The sequence below is a fragment of the Pelophylax lessonae genome (genome assembly GCF_965119305.1).
Source record: "Pelophylax lessonae genome assembly, chromosome: 3".
Lineage (NCBI taxonomy): Eukaryota > Metazoa > Chordata > Amphibia > Anura > Ranidae > Pelophylax > Pelophylax lessonae.
Window position 1 is genome coordinate 187,418,636 of NC_138770.1, and position 26,472 is coordinate 187,445,107.

At 46.0% G+C, this 26,472-nt stretch overlaps 1 protein-coding gene across 1 annotated transcript in view; it reads right to left on the reverse strand.

The window, feature by feature from the left end:
- Positions 1–23,864: 23,864 nt before the first annotated feature.
- Positions 23,865–26,472, reverse strand: part of MRPS22 (mitochondrial ribosomal protein S22) — a 57,634-nt gene continuing 55,026 nt past the window's right edge. The window contains exons 7-8 of the mRNA XM_082251683.1: positions 25,500–25,602; positions 23,865–24,008 (exon numbers count right to left, since the gene is read on the reverse strand). Of these exons, the coding sequence (XP_082107809.1) occupies positions 23,916–24,008; positions 25,500–25,602 (196 nt within the window). The 3' untranslated portion in view covers positions 23,865–23,915. The remainder of the gene's footprint in view (positions 24,009–25,499; positions 25,603–26,472) is intronic.

Below are 26,472 nucleotides of genomic sequence, written 5' to 3' on the forward strand. Positions count from 1 at the left end.
TATGGCTGTCTCCAGTTACTACTGAACAGAGATTTCCTGTCATACGGAATTTCACACTAATTTTGCTTTGAAGAAGCAAACACTGTTCGAGGTTTCAACCATAGGGCCCTCTAAGCCATGACCGAGTAAAGCATTGCCCTCGCTGAGCACCTGATTGAGTCTATTGCTGCCTCTCCAATAGAGTTCTTCGACACATTCATTTCAGCTAGGGCCCGAATTATATCAGCTTTAGCGATTACCCCTATTCAAATGCTGCCTCCATGTCCTGGGTCCAGAAACCTTGACCACTAGCCGCCGAAGTAGGGGCCACTGCCGGACAGCTGCCCCCCCCACCCGGTCACCTCTTTACTAGACTACTTGCACATCTACTGTAGGCAGAGATTCAAGCGATGCTATATCCGATTCCTGACAAGGATAACATTGAATAGACTGTTGTCCCTTTTGCAACTCCTGCTTTATTATCTGTTGTCATTTTTTTTTTTTCATGAACCAAAAAATAATTGTCTTTTAATCCCTGTAATGGCTTGCCTGACTGCCTGGGTATATGGTTCCCCAAGGGAACAACTGAAACTAAGCAACTCCGGGTCTTTCTCTGATGAAGAGGATCTACTGTTGTCTGCAGGCTGCCCACTCGGCAGGGTAGCAGAACTAAGTGGAACAGGGCTACCTGCCTAGGTGCCAGGTTGCTTTTCCACTGGCCTGACTGGCAACTTGAGGGACTGCCTGGTCGGGATTATTGATGTGTTCAACATTCACTTTGCTAAGTGAATAGCAGTGTCAGGAACTGAATGCCGGGGTCTTGAACTTGGGTTTCCTACAGACTGGATCATGACTTACCAGGTCTGCCACTGCACCCTCTTTAATAATGATGACAATTTGGGCGTTGCATGTCGACCGCAAACTCATCCAGGCAGCCGTTACACATCAATCTGTTGGGCATATGTACTACGCCACAAGCCCTGCAGGACTTTTGCAGGATTCAGACTCACATTCGCTTGAAATATGCATTTGTCCACTCAGGGATAGCCAGAGCTGCTTCTACTGGGGCTCTGGTGTTGCTCTGGGGAAGAGGAGGTAAGGCGTCTTCCTTGGAATTTTTCCCTGGAGTAGGAGTGGCATCTAGGGCTACGCTCCACTGAAGAACATCTGTCCTCTCTGGCTCTTGATCTTTCAGAGCAGGGGTGTCAAACTCAATTTAATCGCGGGCCGCATCAGCATTATGATTGCCCTCAAAAGAGCCGGTTGTATCTGTAAGACTAGATGTCAAGAGCCTCTCCACCATCAAAAGTTGAGTCCCCCCACCCTCCCTTACATCACAGTGCACCTCCCTTACCTTGTGGTGCTGCTGGGAAGAAGCTGGAGGCATTGCTGGAAAGCAGAAAGTATAAGGTCTGGAGGAGGACTGGAGCTCTCCTGCAGCTACAGAGGTGCGAGGGCCACATAAAATGGCCTGGAGGGCCGGATTCGGCCCGCGGGCCTTGTGTTTGACACCTGTGTTTTAGAGCATGAGCATGATGGGCTGAAACAAATCAAAGCAATCTGCATAAGGAGGCACTCTTTTTCCTGAAAACTTGCCAGGTCCCCTACCTTTGAATTTGAGGGTCTTTTTGCGTAAGTGGTGACTGACTCATGGTTGAGAAAATAGGAGGGCTAGCTGAAATGAGGATAGCTGAAAGGAAAACAGGAACAGAAAGTGTTTTTTTTTTTTTTTTGGGTGCTATACTTGAAAATACAAGCAGAGGACGGCAGAGGGAAGTCGGCTGATTCAGACCAGGAAGTAGTCACAGCCAGGAGCTAACTCTAGGGAGCTGTGCATTACCCAACAAAGGCAGCCTGAGCCTTTTGAATTGTCCAGGGAGAGCAAGAGACCCCCCAGGACTCTCCTATTCACTGATGGCAAGAAAGCATCCCGTGCCCCAAACCAAGATGGTGCCCGGCCTTCCCTACCAGTCAGCGCGCATGTGCAGACCAGCAGGGAAAAATTACATCATCAAGAGCGTCCTTGGTAAAGAAAAGCAGCACTTTACAGCTCTCTCCCAACAGCAGTCATGGCGAACCTTGGCACCCCAGATGTTTTGGAACTACATTTCCCATGATGCTCCTGCACTCTGCAGTTTAGCTGAGCAACATGGGAAATGTAGTTCCAAAACATCTGGGGTGCCAAGGTTCGCCGTCACTGCCCTATAGGGACGTCGTGGATGCCCCAGGCAGTGCAGCATGGATCCCGCCCAGGAAAGCGAGAGGGTGACAAAAAAACAAAAACTATCTAAAAATGGAGACAAAAGGAACCAAGAAAGATTGAACAAAGGACTGCCGTCAAAAGAAAACACCCTATAGGGAGACAGAAATAAAAAGAAAGGAAACCTTGTGTGGTAAAAGAGACCTAAAGTGGGAAGGCATGAAATAGCTAACACCCCCCCCCCCCAGACTGCAGACACTTACATGGCTGCAGATTTCGTTCCTAAAGAGGAAACACTGCAGGGCCCCATCAAGACCCACAGAAGGGACTCCCAGGCTATTTAGCACATTTAGCAGCTCAAGTGCTGGGACTGCATTCTGGGAGAGGCTGAACCCAGACGGATACTGCAGGTATGGCAGTATGCTGGAGGCAGAGGTGGGTACACAATACTGCTTACTCTTCACTGGTGCATGGAGGTATGAGGAAAAAAAGGACAACGGGGGGGGGGGGGGGGGGGATAGCAGCTACTACGCCTTTGTTTTTTATGCTATTCACTGGTCCTGAGGGAGTGGTCAAGAGGCGGAGCTCTATTACTAGTATGCTGCCATGTTGGCATCAGGAAAAAAGTTTTGCCCATATATCTACTTTAACTTCTTAACGGCCGCCCGCCGCAGTTTTACTGTGACAGGCAGCCCCTCCTGCGTGAACCGACGTATAGCTACGGTCGCACGCCTGCAGCTAGGGGGCGAACGCGCACCGCCGGTGGAGCGCCGCTTCCGCCCCACTCGGCAGCGGGGACTCCAATGCACAGGTGCCGGCGGCTCTGATTGCCGCTCTCCACCCGCGATTGCTCCCCGCTGAGAGAGAAGTACGGTTGGCTGTTGTAAACACATCTGACCGTTCTTCTCTCTGGAGTGATCACGGTCCTCTGTAGTCATTTCAAAAGCCCAACCCCCCCACAGTTAGAAACACGCCTCTAGGCTTACATTGAACCCCTTGAACACCCACTGTGTTAACCCCTTCCCTGCCAGTGCCATTATTACAGTAACAGTGTATATTTTTAGCACTGATTACTGTAGTAATGTCACTGGTCCCCCCCAAAAGTGTCAAAAATGTCCTTCCGGTCCAGTGGTTAAAACCTTCAAACGTGATATGTTAAGTTATGTATTAAAATATATATTAATTAAGTATATATAAATAAATAAATAAAATATAAATACGGTACTTGTCCGTATTTACTTGTTGACCATGTATGTAGCAATAAACTTGCATTTTATATCTCATCTCATCGCACCTTATTTAAAGTCCCAAGGGCATACTGTTGCAACTCTCTATGCTTGTTTCAAACAAACAGAAGTGAGGGGGGGAGGGAAATGTTTGGGAGCTTACAGATGATGTTACATGGAGGCAAAAAACAGTAAGAAACTATTTAATAAAAAAAAAGTGTACAGGGTCATTAAGGAGTAAATGTGTATGGATTATTTCTCAAAAATATAGATAATGTTTTCGTGTAACCAAAAAAAAAAAAAAAATCCGGACTCCTCCTCCGCTTATAGTCGGCCAAAAATGATCTTTTTTGAAAGATAGATTTTTAAAAAATACTAAACATGCCGTACAATCGTTTGGCGCAGAGCAGCCCCAATCCTCCTCCTCTTCTGCGGTCCCCCGCCAGCGCTTTAGGCCCCTCCTCTTCATCGGGTGTCCCCACGGAAAGCCGTTTTCTACTGGGGGCACCTGTGTGGGCTCGCTCCCGAGTCCCGCTGCTACATCCATTGACACACACAGCAGGACTCGGACCCGTCCCCGCTCCTGTGTCACTGGATTCGATTGACAGTAACGGGAGCCAATGGCTCCCCCTGCAATCAACCTATCCAATGAGGAGAGAGACAGTGGCTGGAGCCGCTGCGCTCATGCGCATTGCTGCATTGGATCGGGCTCAGATTAGAAAAAGGAGGGTTTTGCACACAGAATATTTTTTACCTTAATGCATAGAATGAAGGTGAAAAACCTTGAGGCTTTACAACCACATTAAAGCAGAGTTTCACCCAAAAGGGGAAGCCTCGCCTATTTGCCTCCTCCCCTCTCCGTTTGCCACCTTTCGGGGGGGAGGGGGGACTGGGAGCGAGTACCTGGTTTTGACGTTTGACTGCAAGGCTTCACTGCCGGTTTTGCCTTACCCGAAATGATGGTGGCAGTACTACTAGAGCCAATTGAAAAATCGGCTGGGGTGAAGACTGCTGGATTAGAGGACAGGTAAGTGTCCTAATATTAAAAGTCCGAAGCTACAGTATTTTTCTGACGGAGGCTGGAACTCCTCTTTAAGGTGACACTAAACGTTGGTGTAAAAAAATATATTCTATTCATGTATGTATTCTTAACCCCAAAAAAGCACTTGTTACTTCTCTCAGCCTCCTACAAGTCTCCAAATTCCTTTTTAATGTTTATGCTGCTGTGAGCTGACATCCTGGTAGAGGGTGGCTATATTCATTCTCCAAGGTCCCACTGCATAGCATAGCCTCTCTCTTTCTCACCACTGAGATGGGCTTTGGGCTCGTAGAGGGCAGGCAGTGCACATGACCTCAATTAGTGTTCACTGCTCTTTTCAAAACAGAAGTGAGAGGGAAAAGGAGAGGTTTTGCAGCTCACATAGGATGCTACAAGGGGTGCAGAAAAATAGATTACAGGGAAATTAAGTAGTAGATTTGTATGGATTCCCTTTGAAAAATAAAAATATTGTTTAGTGTCACAAAAAAATCTGTCCTCCTCCTCCCCTTACAGGCGGACAACCACGCTTCTTTTTCTGTTTTGCAAGATATTTTGAATAAAATTCAGGATGCCTCCTCCCCTTACAGATGGGCAATCTTACAGAAAGGAGATGGGGTTTCATCTGACTGGCATTTGTTCAAAGAAAGTTAGAGGGTGATATAGTTGCTGCTGTCCAGTCAGAGCCTAGGCAAAGTGCAAAAGATGATATTGTAAAGCCAGACAACCCCTAGGTGGGCAGGGTGAAACCGAAGTTAAAGTGTTGCTCTGGTGCCGCTGTGTTGACATTGTACCAAATAACTGTGCTGGTGAACAGGCAGGGTTGGCCAAAACTGGAATAAGTGGGCCATAATGAGGTCTTATGAAACATAGTCATGCCCAGACCTTGAGCAACGTTGGTATAAAAAGGGCAGTTTAAGGTTATTTGCAAGAGAGGTAGGGAGTGACTAAGGAAGAGTGTTCAATGGGTAGTATCACATTCTATGACACAGGTGTCAAACACAAGGCCCGGACCCTCCAGGCCATTTCATGTTGCCCTTGCACCTCTCTAGCAGCTGCAGCAATCCCACCTGTTTCTGCCCCAACCTTGTCCCAGCAGTCAGCAGCCGAAAGAAGGACAGAACTCCTCCTCCAGGTCCTGTGCTTCTTCGTGCAGGTGCAGAGAGTCTTGTCTCTGCCCTCCCCATCTCTGAAGTCAGAGGAGGACATAAATCCTCCTGCAGATCCTTCACCTCTCTGCACAGCCACAGCATTCCCTTGATCCCATCTTCCCCTGGTCTCACCATTCAGCAGACCCCAGCAGCTCACTCCAGTCAGTCTGGTCCTCCTCCAGACCCTGCACCTTCTGCACCCCAGCTCCACCCCTAGCTTCTTCCAGATAGCAGCACAAGATAAGGGGGTTGCACTGTAATGTAAGGGAGGGTATAGGACTCCTGACTTCTGATAGTGGGGGGACATCACATCTGATATAATGGTGAGGGGGGGGGGATGCTCTGGACATCTAGTTTTACAGATAGAACTGGCCCTTTGAGGGAAATCATAATGCTGATGCGGCCCGCAATGAAATTGATTTTGACACCCCTGTTCTACGAGGACCCATAATTTCAGGTTATGTGGCAGATGAGTGGCCTGATAATACACCTCAACATTTGTTAAAGCAGACTCCATGTTCTTTCAGTGTAGTAAGGATTTGGATTTTAAACTAGAAAAAAATGTCAAGAAAGAACCATCTGAAAGTGGTAGAGGCCGCATGGGAGGAGGTTAATTTTGAAAAGGGCTATTACCCAAGTCACATATAGCCAAGAGATGCAAAGTTCGGTTTATATAGACCTGATAACTTAGAAGAAACTCCCAAGAAAGTGATAAAGTAGGAGCTTTATTTACCTAGAAACAAGACTTTTGTCTATAGGTACTCAGATATGGGTCGTTTGATGTTTAAGGCATCAGGTTTTGTACAAGCTTTGTATCTAATCGGTATAGTAGGACCTTACTCTGCGATCCTCTGTTCAGTTGATGTAGTCCAGGTCCTGCACTTGCATCTCGGTTCTTTTCTGCTGGCTGCCACTTCCAGGTTTAGACAGCCGGCTCCCAATGACGCACCCAGCCCACTCTCCAGCCACTCTGGGTGTCTGGTCCTGTAGCCTCATGTGTGATGGAATGTGAGTATTTTAGGAGGCTGCAGAACCAGAATCATGTCATTCTGGCCTATTATTAAAATGAATAATTTAGCTAAAAAACCTAAATAAACACAGCTGAAAAAAACATTTGGGATTGTGGAAGGTGGTGGGGTTAAACAGAACAAACTCCATTTTGAGAGTCCAAATCCGCTTTAATGTTCTTTGTGCCTCATCATTAATTGCAGCTTTTGCCAAAGTAATACCTAGTTGTTCCTTCTATAAAGGTTGTTTATTTTCGTACATCACGGAACACAGAGCCATAAATCATAACATATGGGTTATATAGCCACCTATAGGTGAAGGACACTGGCAACCAATCAGAATTGATGACCCCCTATATAACCCTTCCCATACAGGAAGTACCTCAGTTTTTTCGCCAGTGTCTAAAAGGAAGAAGAAAGAAGATTATGTTATCATATCCCAAACAAAGATCACTGGATCTATCGGATCAATCTAAAACAGTAAATGGACTAAAAAGATGGTAACCGAGCCTTGGGAAGCAGATACAAGGTTTTGCCTGTAACGCTGACCTTTTTAGGCGCTGAACCCTGGGATCTGGACCCTTGGAATACCAAACCCCAAAGGCGCTCTGTGCAGGGGGCTCTACAGTTCCAAGGCCATGGCCCCTCTTATATAGGGGACCCAGTCCTTGAAGGTCTCTAAGACCATGCTCACCGTGAAGAGTGAAGATTGGATTCTTGCTTATAGCAGTTTCCTGCAGGCAGGACTGGTGAGTCCATTTTAAATATTTACACAGCAAACAAAAACCTTAAAAGGTTAAAAATTGCAAAATTGTAAATATTTTATGCACTGTTCCCTTTAATAAGATTACAGAGACTTGTGCCAAGTGTATTTCTGCTTGTAATTACATTGTAGCAGGTTTATGCAAAGTATTTTTAAGTGTCGGTTCACACTAGGGCGACACGACTTCGGGCGAGTTATGCCGTCGCCCGTGCACCGCGACTTCGGCGCGGCTTGCAACGACTTCACATAATGGAAGTCAATGCAAGTCGCTCCAATGTAGCTCCGAAGTAGTGTAGGAATCTTTTTCTAAGTCGGAGCGACTTGAGTCGCTCCTATTAGAACGGTTCCAATTGCACAGCACGGTCCACTACTTGTCAGGCAACCAAGTCGCCTGACAAGTCGGAACAGTGTGAACCGGCACTAAAGTCTGTTTAAAGCATATTGTTACACTGTTTCTTACCCTGAGCTGATTTCCTGAAAGGTTTCAGCTGTGACAAACAAGATTCAGCCTAAACTGCTCTATCCCCCATTTGTTTGTTGTGTTAGCCCTGGTGCATAATGCTGGATCGCGTGTCGCGTGTCTATGGCGTACGCCTATTCGCGCACACGCACGCGGGAATCTTCACATTTAAGTACAGGCATACGCCGTGTGATCTAACACAATTGGCGTGGACATGGACGCAGCGCACCACGCCACACATGCATAAAAGGGCACGTTCTGCAAGGAGCTGTTTCCAACACACTAGCCTCTGTCACAAGCTGAAAGGGACACAAAGCAGCAGCAGCTGGGTTACGTGAGTCACTGTGGGTGTATGTTACTGGCACCAATAGGTCCTGTATCTTAGCTAATCAGTGTTATGTGCATTAGGCTGTATAACCTTGGCACAGACCTTGAGTACACTTTAATGGTAGTACCTCAAGTTTGTCTTGCTATAAAGCAATGTCTGCCCGAAAGAGGGCTGGAGGGAGCACAGTTGGAAAGGGCACTATGATGCCACCGTCAGGCCCTGAAGGCCCTAGTCGTGCTTCCACTGTGTCTACTCCTCCTGATAAGCCAGAGGCAATCAGCCAATCTGAGACATTACGGTTGTCAGGCATGGTAGCTACTCTTTGTATTTCTGCCACAGCCTATGTTACCAAGGACGATTTGGCATCGGCATTAGCCAGCCTAGAGGGTAGGATTGCTGACATGATTGCAACACCACATGGAGGAAAGAAGCGGGTTAGATCCCCTTCTCTTGAGCCACCCCCTGAATCCTTCAGGATTGGGCAGAGGATGTGGAAGATGTAGCTGAGGGTGACCCCATAGAATGTCAAGCTGAAATTTCTTCTTGTGGGGAGTCAGAGGAATCTCTATCAGCCTCTCAATCCCAGAGATTGTTTATCCGGTCTCTTGCTGAGATGGTCCAGCCTGAGTTGAAACTCCCGCCCTTAGAAACTACTGAAACCTCTTTTTCCTCCCTAGGCTCATTGCCCCCTCCTCAGAGTCCTCGGTCATTTCCCATGCATCCACTCTTGGAGCAAGAAGTGTATAATGACTGGGATCATCCGGATAGGATGTTTGTTCCTCCTAAAAGGTTTTCATTGTTATATCCTATGGAGGATAAGTTTTCTAAGAGATGGAAAATTTCCGCTGTGGATGCAGCCATTTCTTCGGTTAACAAGAATTTAACCTGTCCTGTGGATAATGCCCAGGTTTTTAAAGATCCAGCGGATAAAAAGTTGGAATTTTTATTGAAAGCCTCCTTTTGCGGTTGCAGGTTATGTGGTACAATCAGCATTAGCAGCCACTGGAGTGTTTCAGTCTTTGAAAGACCGCATAAAGCGAGTGTGCAAGACAGTTCCTTCTCAAGGAGAGTCTGTGGAAGATCTGTCAGATCTACCTCGCACTTTGTGTTTCGCAGTAGATGCTCTTACAGACTTGTCATGGTTTGCTTTGATGACAGTGCATATTCGCAGGATCCTTTGGTTAAAGAGCTGGTCTGCGGAGTTACCATGTAAAAAATTACTGGCTAGTTTCCCATTTCAGGGAGAATGCCTTTTTGGTGATGATCTGGATAAGTATATCCAAAAGATCTCGGGGGGGGGGGGAGCACGAGTACGTTGCTACCTGTAAAGAGGAAGAGCAGGCGTCCTTACTTTAATATCCCCAGCACACATAATACCAGTGCTTCCAGTTCCAAGCAGTGGTGACAGCCTCAACCGCCTGCATCCAAACCCAAGCCTTTGGGGCAAGGTCAGAAAAAGCCCTGAGCCCAGAGACCAGCCAAGTCTTCCTCTAAGCCCTCTCACTCGCCTGGGCGGGGGGAAGGCTCCTGCAGTTCTCAGGGGCATGGGTGGAGTTAATTCAAGACAATTGGGTTGTCTCCACCATTTCACAGGGATACAAGCTGTAATTTCGGGTGTTCCCGCATCCTTGGATTTGTGAGGTCAAGTATACCAACAGATCTCCTAAAAGAAAGCTCTCTCTTTCAGGCATTGGACCAGCTGAGAGCACAGAGGGTGATAACCAAGGTTCCAGAAAACGAAAGGTTCAAGGGTTTTTACTCAAACCTATTCATAATCCCCAAACGGGGATGTGAGACCTATTTTGGTTCTCAAGGCGCTGAATCAGTTTCTGAACATTCGTTCTTTCCGCATGGAATCAGTTCGTTCAGTTGTAGCCTCCATGCAGGGAGAGGAGTTTCTAGCATCCATAGACATCAAGGATGCATATCTTCATGTGCCTATATTTCAGACCCATCAAAGGTTCCTTCATTTTGCGTTTGGAAACCATAATTTCCAGTTTGTGGCCCTGCCCCTCAGGTTGACCACAGCACCAAGAGTGCTCACAAAGATCCTAGCTCCAGTATTGGCTGTTCTAAGGTCCTGAGGGACATCGATAATAGGATATCTGGACGATCTATTACCAATCGATCAATCGGCGCCGGATCTAAGCCAAAATATCCTTCAGACTGTACATTTTTTGAAACATCTGGGTTGGATACTGAACTTAGCAAAGTCAGCATTACTGCTACCCCCTTTCACCTGACACCCCCTGACACGCTGCTACCCCCTCTCACCTGACACCCCCTGACACCCTGCTACCCCCTCTCACCTGACACACCCTGCTACCCCCCTCACCTGACCCCCTGCTACCCCCTCACCTGACACACTGTCCCCCCACCTGACACCCTGCTACCCCCCACTTGACACCCTGCTACCCCCTCTCACCTGACACCCCCTGACACCCTGCTACCCCCCCTCACCTGACACCCTGCTACCCCCCGTCACCTGACACCCTGTCCCCCACCTGACACCCTGCTACCCCCCACCTGACATCCTGCTACTCCCTCTCACCTGACACCCCCTGACACCCTGCTACCCCCCCCCCCCCCACCTGACACCCAGCTACCCCCCTCACCTGACACACTATCCCCCCACCTAACACCCTGCTACCCCCCCTCACCTGACACCCTGCTACCCCCCTCACCTGACACCCTGCTACTCCCCCACCTGACACCCTGCTACTCCCCCACCTGACACCCTGCTACCCCCCAACCTGACACACTGTCCCCCTCACCTGACACACTGTCCCCCACCTGACACCCTGCTACACCTCCACCTGACATCCTGCTACCCCCCTCCTGACACACTGTCCCCTCACCTGACACCCTGCTAACCCCCCCCCCTCACCTGACACACTGTTCCCCCACCGGACACCCTGCTACCCTCCCGCACCTGACACCCTGCTACCCCCCCACCTGACACACTGCTACTCCCCCTAACCTGACACACTGCTAACCCCCCCTCACCTGACACACTGCTCTCCCCCCACCCTGACATACTTTTCTATCCCCGCTCCCACCCTGACACACTGCTCTCCCCCCCTCCGTGACACTATGAGTAATGCAAGTATAGGGGGGAGTATGGAGAATGCATTGATGCAAGTGCTGCGAATATAGGAAAATAGGGACATTTTGACGTTTTTTTTAATTTATTTATGGGGGAGGGGGGCGCAAGTAGCTGGTCTTGCCTAGGGTGCAGAATAGTCTAGCACCGGCCCTGGGCCCGATATTCCACCCTGCTGTACAGTCTCTAAATTTGACGGCTTGGCTATTAAAGCCTTAATCTTGGAAGAGCAGGGTGTGTCTGGCCCCGCAGTTCATACACTGATCAACATCAAAAAGCCAGTCTCTAGAAATATTTATTACAGGGTCTGGAAATCCTACAATGCCTGGTGTGAAGCCTAGAAATAGCATCCCCGCACATAAATTATTGGGATAATTCTATCCTTCCTACAAGCAGGGGTAGATATGAAATTAGCCCTGAGCACGATTAAAGGGCAGATTGCAGCTTTATCGTTTTTTTTTCTTCCAGGAACCAATCGCTTCCCATTCGTTGGTTCAAACCTTCATCTAGGGAATATTGTGTTTGCTTCCACCAGTGAAACCACCGTTGTGTCCTTGGGTCTTAAATTTGGTGTTAGCAGTTTTGCAAAAACAGCCTTTGGAACCTCTGGATTTTTGACCAAGAAACTGGTCTTTTGATTGCGATAACTTCGGCTAGAAGGGTATCGGAACTAGCAGCTCTTTCTTGTAAAGAGCCATTCATGATATTTTATCAAGATCGGGTGATTTTACGTCCCCACCCAGATTTTTTGCCCAAGGTAGTGTCCGCCTTTCATTTGAATCAGGACATTATACTACCTTCTTTTTCTCAGATCCTCACTCAGAGGAGGAAAGGTTATTGCATTCTCTTGATGCAATGTGTGCGCTTAAATTTTATTTACAGGAAACAGCTCAGATTCATAAGACAGAGAGCTTGTTTGTGCTGCGGGAAGGCCCCAGAAAGGGGTTGGTAGCATCTAAATATACGATTTCCTGTTGGATTCGCCAGGTTGTTACCCAGGCATATGGTCTAGTAGGAAAGGTTCCACTTTTTCCTGTAAAGGCCCATTCTACCAGAGGAGTAGGTGCCTCTTGGGCAGGGGCAGACTGGCAACTTTCAGCCTAGGGGGCAAGTACAAACCAGAGGTCCATGGTGCAGTGACTCCGCCTCCCTCCCACTCCCGCTCTTCCTGTGTTCCCCTTGACCCCCATTTCAGGCTGAAGTCTGCTCGAAGGAATACTCTCTATTCACTGGCTGAATCTGGCCAGGGGGCGGTCGGGGGGAGCTGGGACAGCTTGGTTGGGGCTGGCAGAGTCTCCAGTGGGGCATGGAACCAGCCTCTGCTCAGACACAGTTTACACCATCCATGTTAGGGGGGGGGGGGGGCTGCTCTCTGTCCTTGTCTCAGCACTCAGTAGGTCAGCGGTGGGGGTTTACTTCTCTTCACCAGGAATCCTTTAGGCATGTCTGTGGCAGAAGCGGTGCAGCCTTTTACGGGGCATCAGAGCGGCCCGGGAGGCAGTTGCCCCCTTGCCCCCTGGCCCAGTCCTCCCCTGCTCTTGGGCACATCGCCATCAAGCCTCTATGGGTCAGATTTGCAAGGCCGCAACCTGGGCGTCAGTACATATGTTCACTCGTTTCTATAGAGTGGATGTTGGGACCGAGGAGGAGTTTGCTTTTGGCCGCAGTGTACTGCAGGCGGCGGTATAATCCTTCTGTTAAGGGTCAGATGGTGGTATTTTTTGGTGTCCCCCTCCCCTCAGTTGCATTGCTTTGGGATGTCCCATATGTTACGATTTATGGCTCTGTGTCCTGTGATGTACGAAAAGAAAAATAGATTTTTAATTCATACTTACCTGTAAAATCCATTTATTGAAGTACATCACGGGACACAGAGGTCCCTCCCCTCTTCTATGGGGTCTTTTATTGCTTGCTACAAAACTGAGGTACTTCCTGTGTGGGAGGGGTTATATAGGTGGTCATCATTTCTGATTGGTTGCTAGTGTCCTTCACCTATAGGTGGCTATATAACCCATATGTTATGATTTATGGCTTTTATATGATGTATTTCATGAAATGTATTTTACAGGTAAGTAAGAATTAAAATCTGTTTTTTTTTTTCTGGCACTTCCTGTTATAGGATGACTGTACCCTTCCCCTGTATCCCAATTAGCCTCCTGTGTTGTTTTAACCACTTGCCAACCGGCCCACAGCAGATTAACTGCTACAGCGCGGCCACGCTGTGCAAAATCACGTGTATAAATATATATGTGATTCTGCACTTCTGGGTTTTGGTATGAGTGCGCACTGCCAGTGGGACCCGCAGATCATTCAGTACACTGCCTGAATGGCAGTCTGCCCCTGTAAACAAGACAGATTGTCATTCTGTCAGCACAGAAGACATAGATCCTGTGTTTCTGTAAAGTAGGAACACTGATCCATGTCTTCCACTAGTAAAAGCAGCCCCTCCACTACACTGAAACACCAGCTAGGCACACAGTTAACCATTTGATTGCCCCATGGTGTTAACCCCTTCCCTGCCAGTGTCATTAGTACAGTGACAGTGCATATTTTTAGCACTGATTACTGTAATAATGTCACTGGTCTCCAAAAGTGTCAGGTGTCTGATTTGTCTGCCGCAATATTGCAATCCCACTATAAGTCGCTGATTGCTGCCATTACTAGTAAAAAATAAATAAAATATATCCCATAATTTGTAGACACTATAACTTTTGAGCAAACCAATCACTATACGCTTATTGGGATTTTTTTTTTTTTTTACCAAAAATATGTAGCAAGAATACATATTAGCCTAAATTGATGAAATTCGTTTTTTTTTTTTTTTTTTTTTGATTTTATTGGATGTGTTTTAGAGCAGAAAGAGAAAAATATTATTTTTTTTTTTTTTTCCCAAATTGTCGGTCGTTCTTTATTTCTAAAAAAAAAACACAGAGGTAATCAAATACCACAGAAAGAAAGCTCTATTTGTGGGAAAAAAGGACATTAATTTTATTTGGGTACAGTGTCACACGACTGCGCAATTTTCAGTGTAAGTAACGCAGTGTTGTATCGCACAAAATGGCCTGGTCAGGAAGGGGGGTAAACCTTCCTTGGGTCAAGTCATTAACTTAGTTTTAAATTGTCACTAAAATGCAAAGGCATAGCTGATACTTGAAATAAAAGGATAGTTCATGTGTACGGTACATAAGAGTAGAGTTATGGTGCGTTGCATTATTCTTTTTTGTGTAGCAATATTTACATATGTAGCAACGGGTGACATTACCAGAGCATGTCCACTCATTGGGTGGCATGCCTTCCATTGAAAAAGCTGTGCCTTGACTCCTGCGTGGGAGTGACCTCACGGTTCGGCCTTTCAAACAGCCTCAAACCCGGAAAGATGACCTGGTGAAGATGGAATCCCTGTCAGCAGTGACATCACATTGCAGGAGGGATCTGTTTTTTGGTAAGTCTGACATAATGTGCTAGTAGGTGGTGCATATTACCTCATTATAACATGAGTGTAAAGGGAGAACATTTTTTTTTCCCACACTGTTTACTACTGCTTCAAAGTCAGTGGACCTGCTGGTATTACCAAGTTGTTAGAATCGGACCTAATTCTACTACAAGAACTATCACTGTGGAATGGACAGCGGAGGATAATGTAGGAGAACATGTGCATGTTTGCTTTGTAGCAGAAACTGCTAGTGGGGTCAGTATTGTGTAGTTTAATTTTATGTTGTCTTGGGGTTAGTGTATACACACCTTTCAGATGTTTTCCATGCAATTCCTATGTGTTTACACACGTATGCCATGAATTCACACTGACTTCCATGGAGGCATAAAAGAAAACCATAAATACATCCTAAAGCAAGTCTAAGGACAAAATAAAAATATTTATAATGCAGTCTCTCACTACCATAGCCCAGTATTTTGTTTTGTTTTTCTGAGCTCCCCGTATAAAATTTTTATTACCTTTTGATTCTGCCAATAGATGCATTACTTTTTACCGTTTTTAGCAGGCAAAGCTATCCAGCAGTTGTGACAGTTATAGGGGTTGGAACCAACAAATTATCACTGACTGATCTTTTGAATTATTTTCTTTGAATTATTTGAGAAAAATGTACCAGATCCCCCAAAGAGAGTCAGCACCTTCTTGGAGAGGAATGGGTTTTATAGATGCGGAAGGTGCAAAGCATGTAGGACTATTAGGGACAATAGGAGGAAGATAGAAACCTTCACTTCAGAGGGGAAGGAGTATAGAATAAACCAATTCATTACATGCGGTACCAGGTGTGTCACTTATTTGCTGATTTGTCCACGTGGCTTAAGATATGTAGGCCGTACTACTAGGTGAGCACAGCCATACCACACATGCGAAATGAAGCAAGGTTGAAACACTGCAGCAAGGAGATATCCCAGAAGGAACTGGTAGTGAGAAGTGACAGAACTAACCATCCAATAAAAAGGAGGATCCAGGACCACCCGGACACGGGCAGCTGGGACCCCGCTGGATACTTACCTTACAAGCCTTATTGACCCACTTGTCGTAAGACATTGGGGGTCAACACCATCTGCACCATTCACCACCACCCTGCTCTAGGACATGCGCTGTGAGTAATATCTAATATTACACATAAATTCCAGTTTCACCCTAGAATGTTGTCTAAACACATCAGTGAACAGATCAGCAATATTGTCAAGGGGTATAGACAGCATAGTGTTTCAAATCATTACAGGTTAAAACATAATGGGGATCCCACATCACTATGGTTTTGTGGTATTGATAGAGTGTATAAACATTGGAGAGGGAGTGATTTGCGGAAACAAATATCGCAGAATGAGATCCAATGGATTCACCGTTTAAATACACTGAGTCCAGGGGGGGGTTAAAAATGGATTTTTGTAAAATCTTACCGTAAAATCCTTTTCTCTTAGCTCATCGACAGACGTAGTCCTCGGTGATACACCACCTTCGGGTTATGTTACCTCCGCAGGAGCAGGACTAGACAGGAAATTAAAAAGCTCTGGCCACACCCTAGTGGCAGTCCCAGAGGGTATATCCTCTCTCTCTCTGCCTCAGCAAATCAGTTATGTGAAAAAGCAGTGCTTAGAGAATTTAACCCAACCCAACTCCAAAACAGAGGGGCGGGGACTACGTCTGTCGATGAGCTAAGAGAAAAGGATTTTACGGTAAGATTTTACAAAAATCCATTTTTCTCTAGCGCTCATCGACAGACGTAGTCCTCGGTGATACACCACCTTCGGGACGTCCCAGAGCAGTATCACAACTGAGGGGTGGGAAAATGGAAATCAAATCCCAATCTAGAAGGCCCAACCGGTGCCAACTAGAAGTTTACAATGCTCATCCTTAATGATGAGACTCAACAAAAAAAAATTTTTCAAACAGAAAAAAACCCTCGAGGTAGACCACCGGTCTCCTCAAATTGCGGCCTGCAAAACCTTGCGGCCAAATGAGGCATCCGCCGATGCCGTCACATCAATTTTATAGAATTTAGTAAAGGTATGTACCGACGACCAAGTGGCCGCCTTACATACCTGGACCACTGACGCCTGATGGCGAAAGGCCCAGGAAGTACTGAGCGCTCGAGTGGAGTGCGCCCTAACAGGGAACGGAGGACTCTGACCCTTAATAGAATAAGCCTGTACCACCGTTTGTCTAATCCATTTGGCAATGGTCGCGGCAGATGCAGGCAAACCCTTTCTGGGGCCATCCGTGATCACAAAAAGTGAATCCGTCTTACGGAATGATTCCGTAGCTTTCAGGTATACCCTGATTGCCCGAACCACATCCAAGGAATGCAACGCATGTTCCCGATGATGCTTGGGCTGAGGACACAAGGAAGGTAGTACAATATCTTCATTCAGATGAAAATCTGAAACCACCTTAGGAAGAAAAGATGGCTTAGGATGAAGTACTACCTTATCCCTATGAATCACTAGGTATGGGGACTGGCATGATAATGCAGCCAGTTCTGACACCCTGCGAGCAGAAGTAATAGCCACCAAGAAGACCACCTTCTGGGATAAAGTAAGCAAGGGAATCTCCCTGATGTTTTCAAAGGGAGGTTTCTGTAGAACCGACAAAACCAAATTAAGATCCCAGGGTGGTAAGGGCGCGCGGACTGGAGGAGCCAGGTGCCGCACCCCCTGGATGAAATTCCGCACCAAGGATTTGGTAGCTAAAGGTTTCTGAAAGAAGATTGCTAATGCTGAAACTTGACCCTTGATGGTGCTCAAGGCTAGCTTCTGCTCAACCCCTTGTTGCAAAAAGGCCAATATTCGAGACACCGAATAGGTACGTGGAGGAAATCCTAAAGATTCGCACCACGCAATATAAGTCTTCCATGTGTGATAATAGACTTTGCTGGAAGTCGCTTTCCTTGCTTTAATAAGGGTAGGAATGACTGAAGTAGACAAACCTCTGTCCTTCAGTACTTGGGTCTGAATGGCCAGGCCATTAAAACCAGCGACTGTAAAGCACGAAGGTAAATAGGTCCTTGAGACTACAGACACTCCCTGAGACGAAGTTCCCACGGAACGTCTGCGACTAACATGTCCAAGTCGGCCAGGCCGGCTTGAAGAGGCCAGCCTAGAATTTCTAGGACCACTGGCGCTGATTGGATCTGAACCAGGCGTCCCTAGAGCTATCTGGCCCCGACCATCCGAGAAAGTCTGGTCGTTTTCTGTTCCCACACATTTATCAGATACCTGATAGTTATCAGGAAAGGTGATCTTTTCTGGTTGAACCTCAGGGACCGAAGTCACCCGACTAGAGGCTACTTGGCCTATCTGGTCAATCAGATCCGATTCCTGTGAGGTATCGGGACTAATCTTAGGAAAAGGTAAAGGAAAAGATCTATACAGGGAACGGTAACTACCGCTTCCTGTACTTAAATGTTGGAAGGGAAGAATCGCACCGGTAGTAGTGGTTGATGCTCGATCTAATGTCCTGAATACCGGTGAAAACGTCCCCCCACCCTGAAATCGGGTGGGGGCGCACCTTCAGGCTGTGTACTCCTTTACTTCGGGTTTGGCTGGGTTGGTCCTCTGCTTGTCCGACCAGCCCTTCTTGAACCCTCCTGGAGGAGTCTTGCCTTTCCCGGGAGTACCAGCCGGGCGCCCTTTATGGGCGGTAAAGAAAGGTCCTCGCTTGTTGCGAGGTCCCTTAGCTTTTGCAGCCTGTGGCAAAAAAGTACTCTTGCCCCCGGTGGCATCCTTAATGATTTCATCTAGGTTGGCTCCAAATAGACGATTCCCCTGGAAAGGGAGATTGGTCAAAGTCTTTTTGGAACCTAGGTCAGCTGACCAGCATTTTAACCACAGCACACGTCTGAGGATCACTGCTAACTTAGATGCATGCCCTAACAAGGGAGTAGTGTCCAAGGCTGCGTCACAGATAAACCGTAGCCCTTGTATGATCTGTTCTATCAAATCAGATGTCTCCTGGGGAATATCTTTTCCCCTAAGATCTTGGCGTACCATTTTCGCCCATTCTGTAAGTGTCTGGGAAACTAGACCAATAACAATTACTGGTCTAAATGCTGACCCTATCAGAGAAAAGATAGTGCGGGACTCCGCTTCTATCTTTCGATCCACCAGATCCTTAAAGGACGAAGTGTCCTCCACTGGAATGACCGTGGCTTTATTCAGCCTGGAAATAGGCGGATCCACGACTGGTGGTACCGTCCATTTCTTAATGATGGATTCCTCAAACGGATAGCGTCTAGCAATACGCTTGGAAATAGTAAAGGTACGTTTAGAATGCTCCCATTCTCCTTTAATCTGATTACCAAAACATTTAGGTACAGGAAAAGCCTTCGCCGTCTTGATGGGCTTATTAGTACCAAAAGGCCTTTCTGTTTCAGTTGCCTCTGCCGGTAAAGCCTCAAGTTTTAAGGTTTCTTGCACTGCAACAACTAGTGCGTCCACCAATGCTTCTTCCTGAATTATAGCAGGAGAAGAAGCGTCCTCCTCACTGTCTGAGGGGGCTTTACCTGGGATAGCAGCCCTTGCAGAGGAACCTGCAACTGCAGTGACCATCTCTGAATCAGAGTCAGAGGTGTCAGATAGTATAGGGGTAGGCGGGGGTCGCTTCCTTGACCCCCGTCCCTGACAGGCCGCCTCCACCCGAGCCACCATAGACTCCAAAATTGCTGTAAATGACTCTATACTCTGTGCACCGGCGGGTCCCGAGGCCCCCTCGAGGGAAACAGGTGGGGGAATATGTGTGGCAGGGTCCATAATAACTCCAGTTACTTCCTGGATGATATAATTCAAAGTAAAGAAAAAACTTTTTTTTTTTTTTTTTTTTGACCCTCAGCGCCACAAAAAAAAACCCCTTAGTGTTACCTGCTAGGGATCCCTATCGATCGAGAGAGAGAGAGAGAGATAGACCCCCAGGCTCACCACTTGATGTACAGAGTTGAACTGCAACAGCTTACAGCGCTGTCTTAGACAAACAGGAAGTCTTTTGGCTGGCTGCCCAGGAAGAAAGGAGGCGGCTCCGCCCCTCTGCACGCCTTCCGGCGCCTCCCCCAAGCTCCACGAGGTGTAGAATCACCTCAAACATGGCCGCCCCCATGCTGGAGACACGAGGCTACGCCAAAATGGCGGCTCGTGCGATCCAGCAAAAAAAATGGCGGCGGCCTGTGCTGACTAGCGGTGTGCTGCAGGCACACAACACTCTCTCTGCATGGGGATATGGCGTGGTTGGCGGTACCGGCCCTGGCGGACCGCATGGCCGTTCGGGAGGCCTGCTGTTAGCTGGAGATCTGACTTGGAAGGCAGTCTACATGTCCATGGCTTCTGACTGGTAGGTAGCTTATACTTAACCCATAAGATTCCCAGAATGCCACAGATTACATCTTTAAAACATGTATACAATAGATTGTTAGCTCCCAAACCAAGCCTCCTGGCTTTTTGCACACATAAAATCACACTCAAAGTAGGAGGATTTGTGACATGTTATAGGATAGAAAGAAACTCTTTCTTACCATACAGAGAGGGGCCCGCGTTCACCACAAAACCCGTCAGGGAAAAAGGGGGAACATACTACTCACCATACCGGAACCAGGCGGGCACCAACTCCTGACAGTACCCCTCTCCACCGGGGCGGGAGGGCTGTCGACCGATACGGACGCCGTGACTCATGGTCTTTGGCGTTTCAGCGAGACGTTTAACTCGCGGGTTCAGTCCTTTAATGGGACTTTGTCGCGGCCGACCCAGCGCGGAGCTATGGCCTGCACGCGCTCGTAGGCTGAACTGGGGTGACCACCGGATCTCAACATCCAGCCCGTCGCCCAGTTCAGCTTTCTTGCTTGAAGATCTCACAGGAACACTGGAGAAAAAAAGCTGTCCAAAAATCCTTTTAGAAAAAAATTCTTGCCAGGACCTAAGATCCCAGCAAGGTATCTAGGTCCTTACTCCTAACTAGACAGAAAATAACTGATTTGCTGAGGCAGAGAGAGAGAGGATATACCCTCTGGGACTGCCCCTAGGGTGTGGCCAGAGCTTTTTAATTTCCTGTCTAGTCCTGCTCCTGCGGAGGTAACATAACCCGAAGGTGGTGTATCACCGAGGACTACGTCTGTCGATGAGCGCTAGAGAAATCTGGATATAAACCTCAATTGTTACCTGAATGATTTTTAATTATATTTCTCAATTATATGTTGGGATGTACTTGGTTTGGTATTGATAGGCTCATTTGACTATCAATTTTTTATGTTTTAGCCACCTCAATTATATACTAGTAGGTAAGGGTTTGTAACATTTACTAGAAAGCTAGTAGTTTGTGACTGGTTTTGAGCTGTCTATATAGTAATAATTTCTATGGGAGGTGCGGATTGCTATCCCACTGTTTGACGTTGGGGGGCAGTGTTTCAATGGGATTGAATGATTTAATTAAACAATTAGACCAGTCAATCCTATGACATTCTTCAAATGCATTTAACACCGTTGATTTTATTTTTAGCATTTTATATGGGTGTTTTTTTTAGAGCCACATATATACATATGGAACTTCCGCTTTAAGGCCTCCTGACCCCCTGACATGCCACATTTTGCATGTCATTTTTTTTGGGGGGGGGGGGGGGCGAGTACCTAGATTTGATAGACAGGTACCCACTCCCACTTCGGCTTGGGCCACCTAGGCGGCTTGAGCGGAAGTTCTCCTCTCCCCCTCGCTCTCTGCAATCTTCTTTCTGGGACACATCAGAGGCCCGTTCACTCAGGACGCACAGCACGACTCGCGCAAGCGCACTAGGCTGTGAAGCTGTCACAGCCGGGTGCCCATGCTAGAGATGGCGGGCTCTGCAGGGAGAAGATGGAGAGAACCAAGCGCCCGCCGGCCACATCGCTGGACCGTGAGACAGGCGAGTGTGTTTAGCAGTCAGAAGTCAGCAGCTACACTTTATAAACTCAAAAACGGGTGGAACTCTGCTTTAGGTTTGTTTATATTCTCTTGATGAATGGTGATTCCCCAATAGGTTGTGAGCAGTAGCTATTTGTATCTCAGGGATTAAGGCGGCAACCGGATTTACTGATGCCTTATGGTGAAATGCATAGAGATCTGGTTGTCGCTTTGTAGCTTGTGGAGAACTATTGACATCACTTCCTGCATCTCTGTGGAACGCACGTGGGCCGAGAGACCGGAGTGAGCGGCAAGATTGAACCTGGCTATAGTGCTGAGGGTTACAGTGCAGGCTATTTGAGCTGGTGCCGCTCCAGGCACTTTTCATGTAAGCAGATTACTGTAGAGCTATTATCTTATTGATGTTTTAAATAAATGGTGTTGCATGATCACCTGTGTCTTTGCTTCTATGATTTACATCATCTGCTGCATGAAGGGAAGATCGATGCCAAGGTGAATAGCAGTTGCAATGGAAGAACCTCAGATTTTTGTTTTGGGGATTATATCCATGTAATAGTGGTCCCTGGGACCAGGGGACTCTGGTGAGCGCAGTAGTTTTTGTATTTCACAGAATGAAGCACTGCATTTATGGAAAGAGGAGCACGTCTGATATTTTACACTAGTTGTGGGCACAGAGATTGATGTTTAACACAGATTATCATCACTTTATTTTGGACTGTGACATTTAGTGTCCTTGTAATAACAGTTGCTGATTACATGTTTGTTTGGGGGTGATGTCCACATACTCACTTTTTTTCTTTAGGTTCTATGCATTTTTATTGAATACTTATGGTTCATATAACAGCGCCTTACTTTATTAGTTACCCAATTGCCTTATGTGTATTTCACATTTAAAAGGGACAGCAGTTATTTTGTAAAGGTTAGTACACGGTTTTAAGGGTTGGCGCCTTCTATTTGTTATTTTTTTTTTACTTTGAATCCATTTCATTGCCTTGTTTGTAGGCCTTCCTTGACCTGGAGGATGATTTTTGACAACATGGAATTAGATGATATTGATACAACAGACAAACAGATGATGAGCTCTCAAGTTAGCCAAGTCATATTTGGGATTTTAATTTAAGTAACCAAACCAGTTTGCTCTCTCCATTTGCTGACCATCCTGCACACCAGAGCTCCAAGGTCTCTGGCCCTTTCTTGTGTCGTGAGGGCACAGGACCTTTGTATATTTCCTCCTCCTCCATCGAATGCCTGTAGGTAAAAAACCTTATACCTTTACACTCACTTTAATCACTTTGCTAAAAATAATGTGACCATGGACAATTTTAAAAATTTTCCTTAAAAAGCAGAGGTATTTAGAGCAGCTGCTATGTTTCAGCTATAATATGAAAAAATTGCTCTTTTAGTAGTGGGGTTATAGTGAGGAAAGCAATTTTATTAATCTTACCTGAAAACAGTACATTCAGACTAAGCCAATAATGCATTATAAATATAATATACAACTTGAATATCCGTGTTTAGTACCAACTTTAAATTGGTTCTAAAGGCAGTAGGTTTTTCATCTTAATGCATTCTATGCATTAAGATAAAATGCCACTTGTGTGCAGCAGCCCCTCTAATACTTACCTGAGCACCGTCTTGATCAAGCAATGGTGCATGAGAGCCTTGTCTGTCTGGGACTCTCCCTCTAGATTGGCTGAGACACAGCAGTGGGCACCATTGGCTCCCACTGCTGTCAATCAAAGTTAGTGAGTCAATGACGGAGAGGGGTGCGGGAGTCTGAATGGACACACAGAGCAGTGGCTTGGCTTGGGTGCCCCCATAGCAAGCTGCTTGCTGTGGGTGCACTTGGCAGGAGGGAGGGGCCAAGAGCACCTGCGGGGGACCCATGAAGAGGAGGATCTGGGCTGCTTTGTGCACAACGACTGCACAGAGCAGGTAAGTATATCAGGTTTGTTATTTTTAACCAAAAAAAACCATTACTATCACTTTAATTGATTAATAAGTCAATTTCCAGCTTCCTACAGGGAGGTCTTTTTGCACACTTGGAAAGTACCTTGTTGAATAGGAGAAATGCAGTAACACTTTAACAAATGCTTATTTGGAAACAGAAGAAACACAATAACAGTTAATTGAATATTTATTTAGAAATTGTGACATAAAGTAGTAGGGAAGGCTTATGTGTCCAGCACAGAAACACACATCCGGTATTAGCTGGGGACTCATTACATTTTGCATGGTAGAAAATGGCGTCATGAAACTGAATGAAAATTTTGGAGAAGTCCCAACAGTGGTGTCATGAAGAGGCTGTGCTGCTGGCAGTCTGAGAATATGCTTGTAAAGCCAGTTCTATATATCCTGGATTCTTTGCTTCCATTTTAACAAATATCTAAAAAAAAAAAAAATCAAAAAGATAAAATAACAGATAAGGAATTGCCTGATTTCCAGAGTTTGAATAGCAAATTATTAGAAATGATTTAATTTAAAGTGGTTTTAAGCCTCAGACATGAAAAAAAATGAATAAAGCCTATCCCTCTATAGAGTGTACTTGTCTCACTCCAGAGCCCCTTAGTGTTATTTCTGTATGTTGCCTCTTTCCTCCGCAATAGTCCTGTCTGATAAGTTTTCCTGACGCCAAGAGAAAAAAAAAAAGAGAATAGTGGAGGGAGCTCCAGCAGATTGACAGCCTCAGCTCTGCTCCTGTATGCAAGGGATGAGTCCCTTCCCTCACTGATGCAACTTCAGCTCTCCACCCCCTGCTTTTCAGAGCTATGAGCTGTAAATTGTGGACTTTGAATGGATGTGGGGGAAAGGATAAACAGGTACAACTTATGTAGGAGAAATTATTTCATCACTTGGGATATGCGAGGGCTTGCAACCACTTTAAAAGAGGTGTTCCAGCTGTGGAAAAAAAAAAATTAAAAAATTCAGCAGCTACAAATACTGTAGCTGCTGATTTTTAATATATAGACACTTACCTGTCCAGGGAGCCCGCAATGTCAGCACCCCAGCTGATTTTCAGGGCGCGGCTACTACCCTTATTCACTCTAATGGAAACTGGTAATGAAGCCTTTCTGCTTCACAGCCGGTTCCCTACTGCGCATGCACATTTTCATTGGCTCGGCGGCAGGGGGAAAGGAGAAAGGGGACGGAACGTCTGAGGCGCAGCGCTGTCTCCTGGAAGTGGGAAAGATTACCCCCCCCCCCCCCTTCCGGTGCCACATTTGGCATCTTTCGTGGGGGTTAACAGAAGGAAGCAGATGAGCTTAAGTTCCACTTTTGGGTGGAATTCCACTTTAACATCAGCCTGTAGATAATTAATATTGTTGCACTTACAGTCAATAGTTTAATGTGTCTCAAATACTTTTAACACCTATCACCTTTATTATATAGCACTGCAACTAAGCAGATCAACTGTTCTAAGAGGGAAATATTGCAGCTCTGGAGCACTAAACATACAATCTGTAATATTTTAAACACCGGAAAGCACAGACCATTTATCCAATGACAACTCAAGGCATACAAAGTATTTATAAATGGTGTGATTAAACCAGAAGAGCTATACATTAGGAACATGCAGTATCTTTTTCTATTGGCTGAATAATTGTTCTTCTATTCAGCAGCTTGAAGGGATATTACACCCCCGCACTTATTACGGTTTACATAAGCCCAATTTCTCTAAAGGACTATTCAACACATTTTCTAATATGTAAGATGGAGGCCTTTCATCATCTGTGTTTCAATAGGGCCCCATGATGAAGATTTTCAAAGTACAAAATCCTTTCAATTTATATGGCAGGAGAAATTACTTTATGCCAGCTGTTAGCTGATGCTTCATAATTGTGCCAGACTTCAAAACGCATATGTAAAAAAGTGTTACCCTAATAAGATCTCGGCCATCGGCTCCCTGGGATTCTCTTGCGCATTCAGTATTAGGATGTGCCATGTGGTAGAGTCGCACTAAACTCACAGCATCATCGAATCTGGAAAGAAAAAAAAATTGTGAAATATTGAGGATATGTATTTTCTCTAAAGACTAGGCTTAGTATAGAAAGAGGGTTGTCTTAAATTAAGGGGAAGAAAGACATCTGACTGCCCTTCCACCTCACTGCCAGATGAATGTTTTTTGCTTGTGGTGACAGTCCAGTTCCCTTTTCTTCATAAAAAAGAAAAGATTACTACCCCCACTTTGTATAGAGATTAGAGGGATCATTTTTGCAATATCTTTCCTAATTATTTAGAACCTTGGTTTTACCATCTCTTCATTTACTTTAGAGCAGCTACATTGGTTTTCAGTGGTAAGAATGCTCCCTTACAGTTAGTTAAAAAAGATCATTGATGTCATTCTGCTGACTCAGCCAAGTGGTGTTGGCCTGAACTATGCAGGCACTATCAGATGCGAGGTCGATCTGCCACAGATCAAGGAACCCCGGTTGAGAATGGTTGGTTAGAGGCTTGTTACTCTGTGCTTATCACTGGGTACAGTTTACACTATATTGTCGTTTTTACCATGTGCTTCAACATTGAATTAAAGACTTATTACTGTGTATTTTTGTTAAACTTCACTATACTTTATTAACAATTATTTTGGAACTTGTATATCTGCATCCCTTTGGGATTATCCTCACTCGGTCACATTTTGTGTAGAATTTGGTTTACTTTTTACCAAAACCTACAGGGGCCAACCTACACACAGCGGTGTGCCATACACTACTCTTTCAGGGTCTATGTGAAGCATTGCTGTTTCTGTATGCTTACATATGGAGTTCCCTTACAGAGGAAAAGCAGACCGTACACCCTCCTTAACATACATAGAAGCCCAAGTGACACTAGATTTTAGAATACATTTGTAA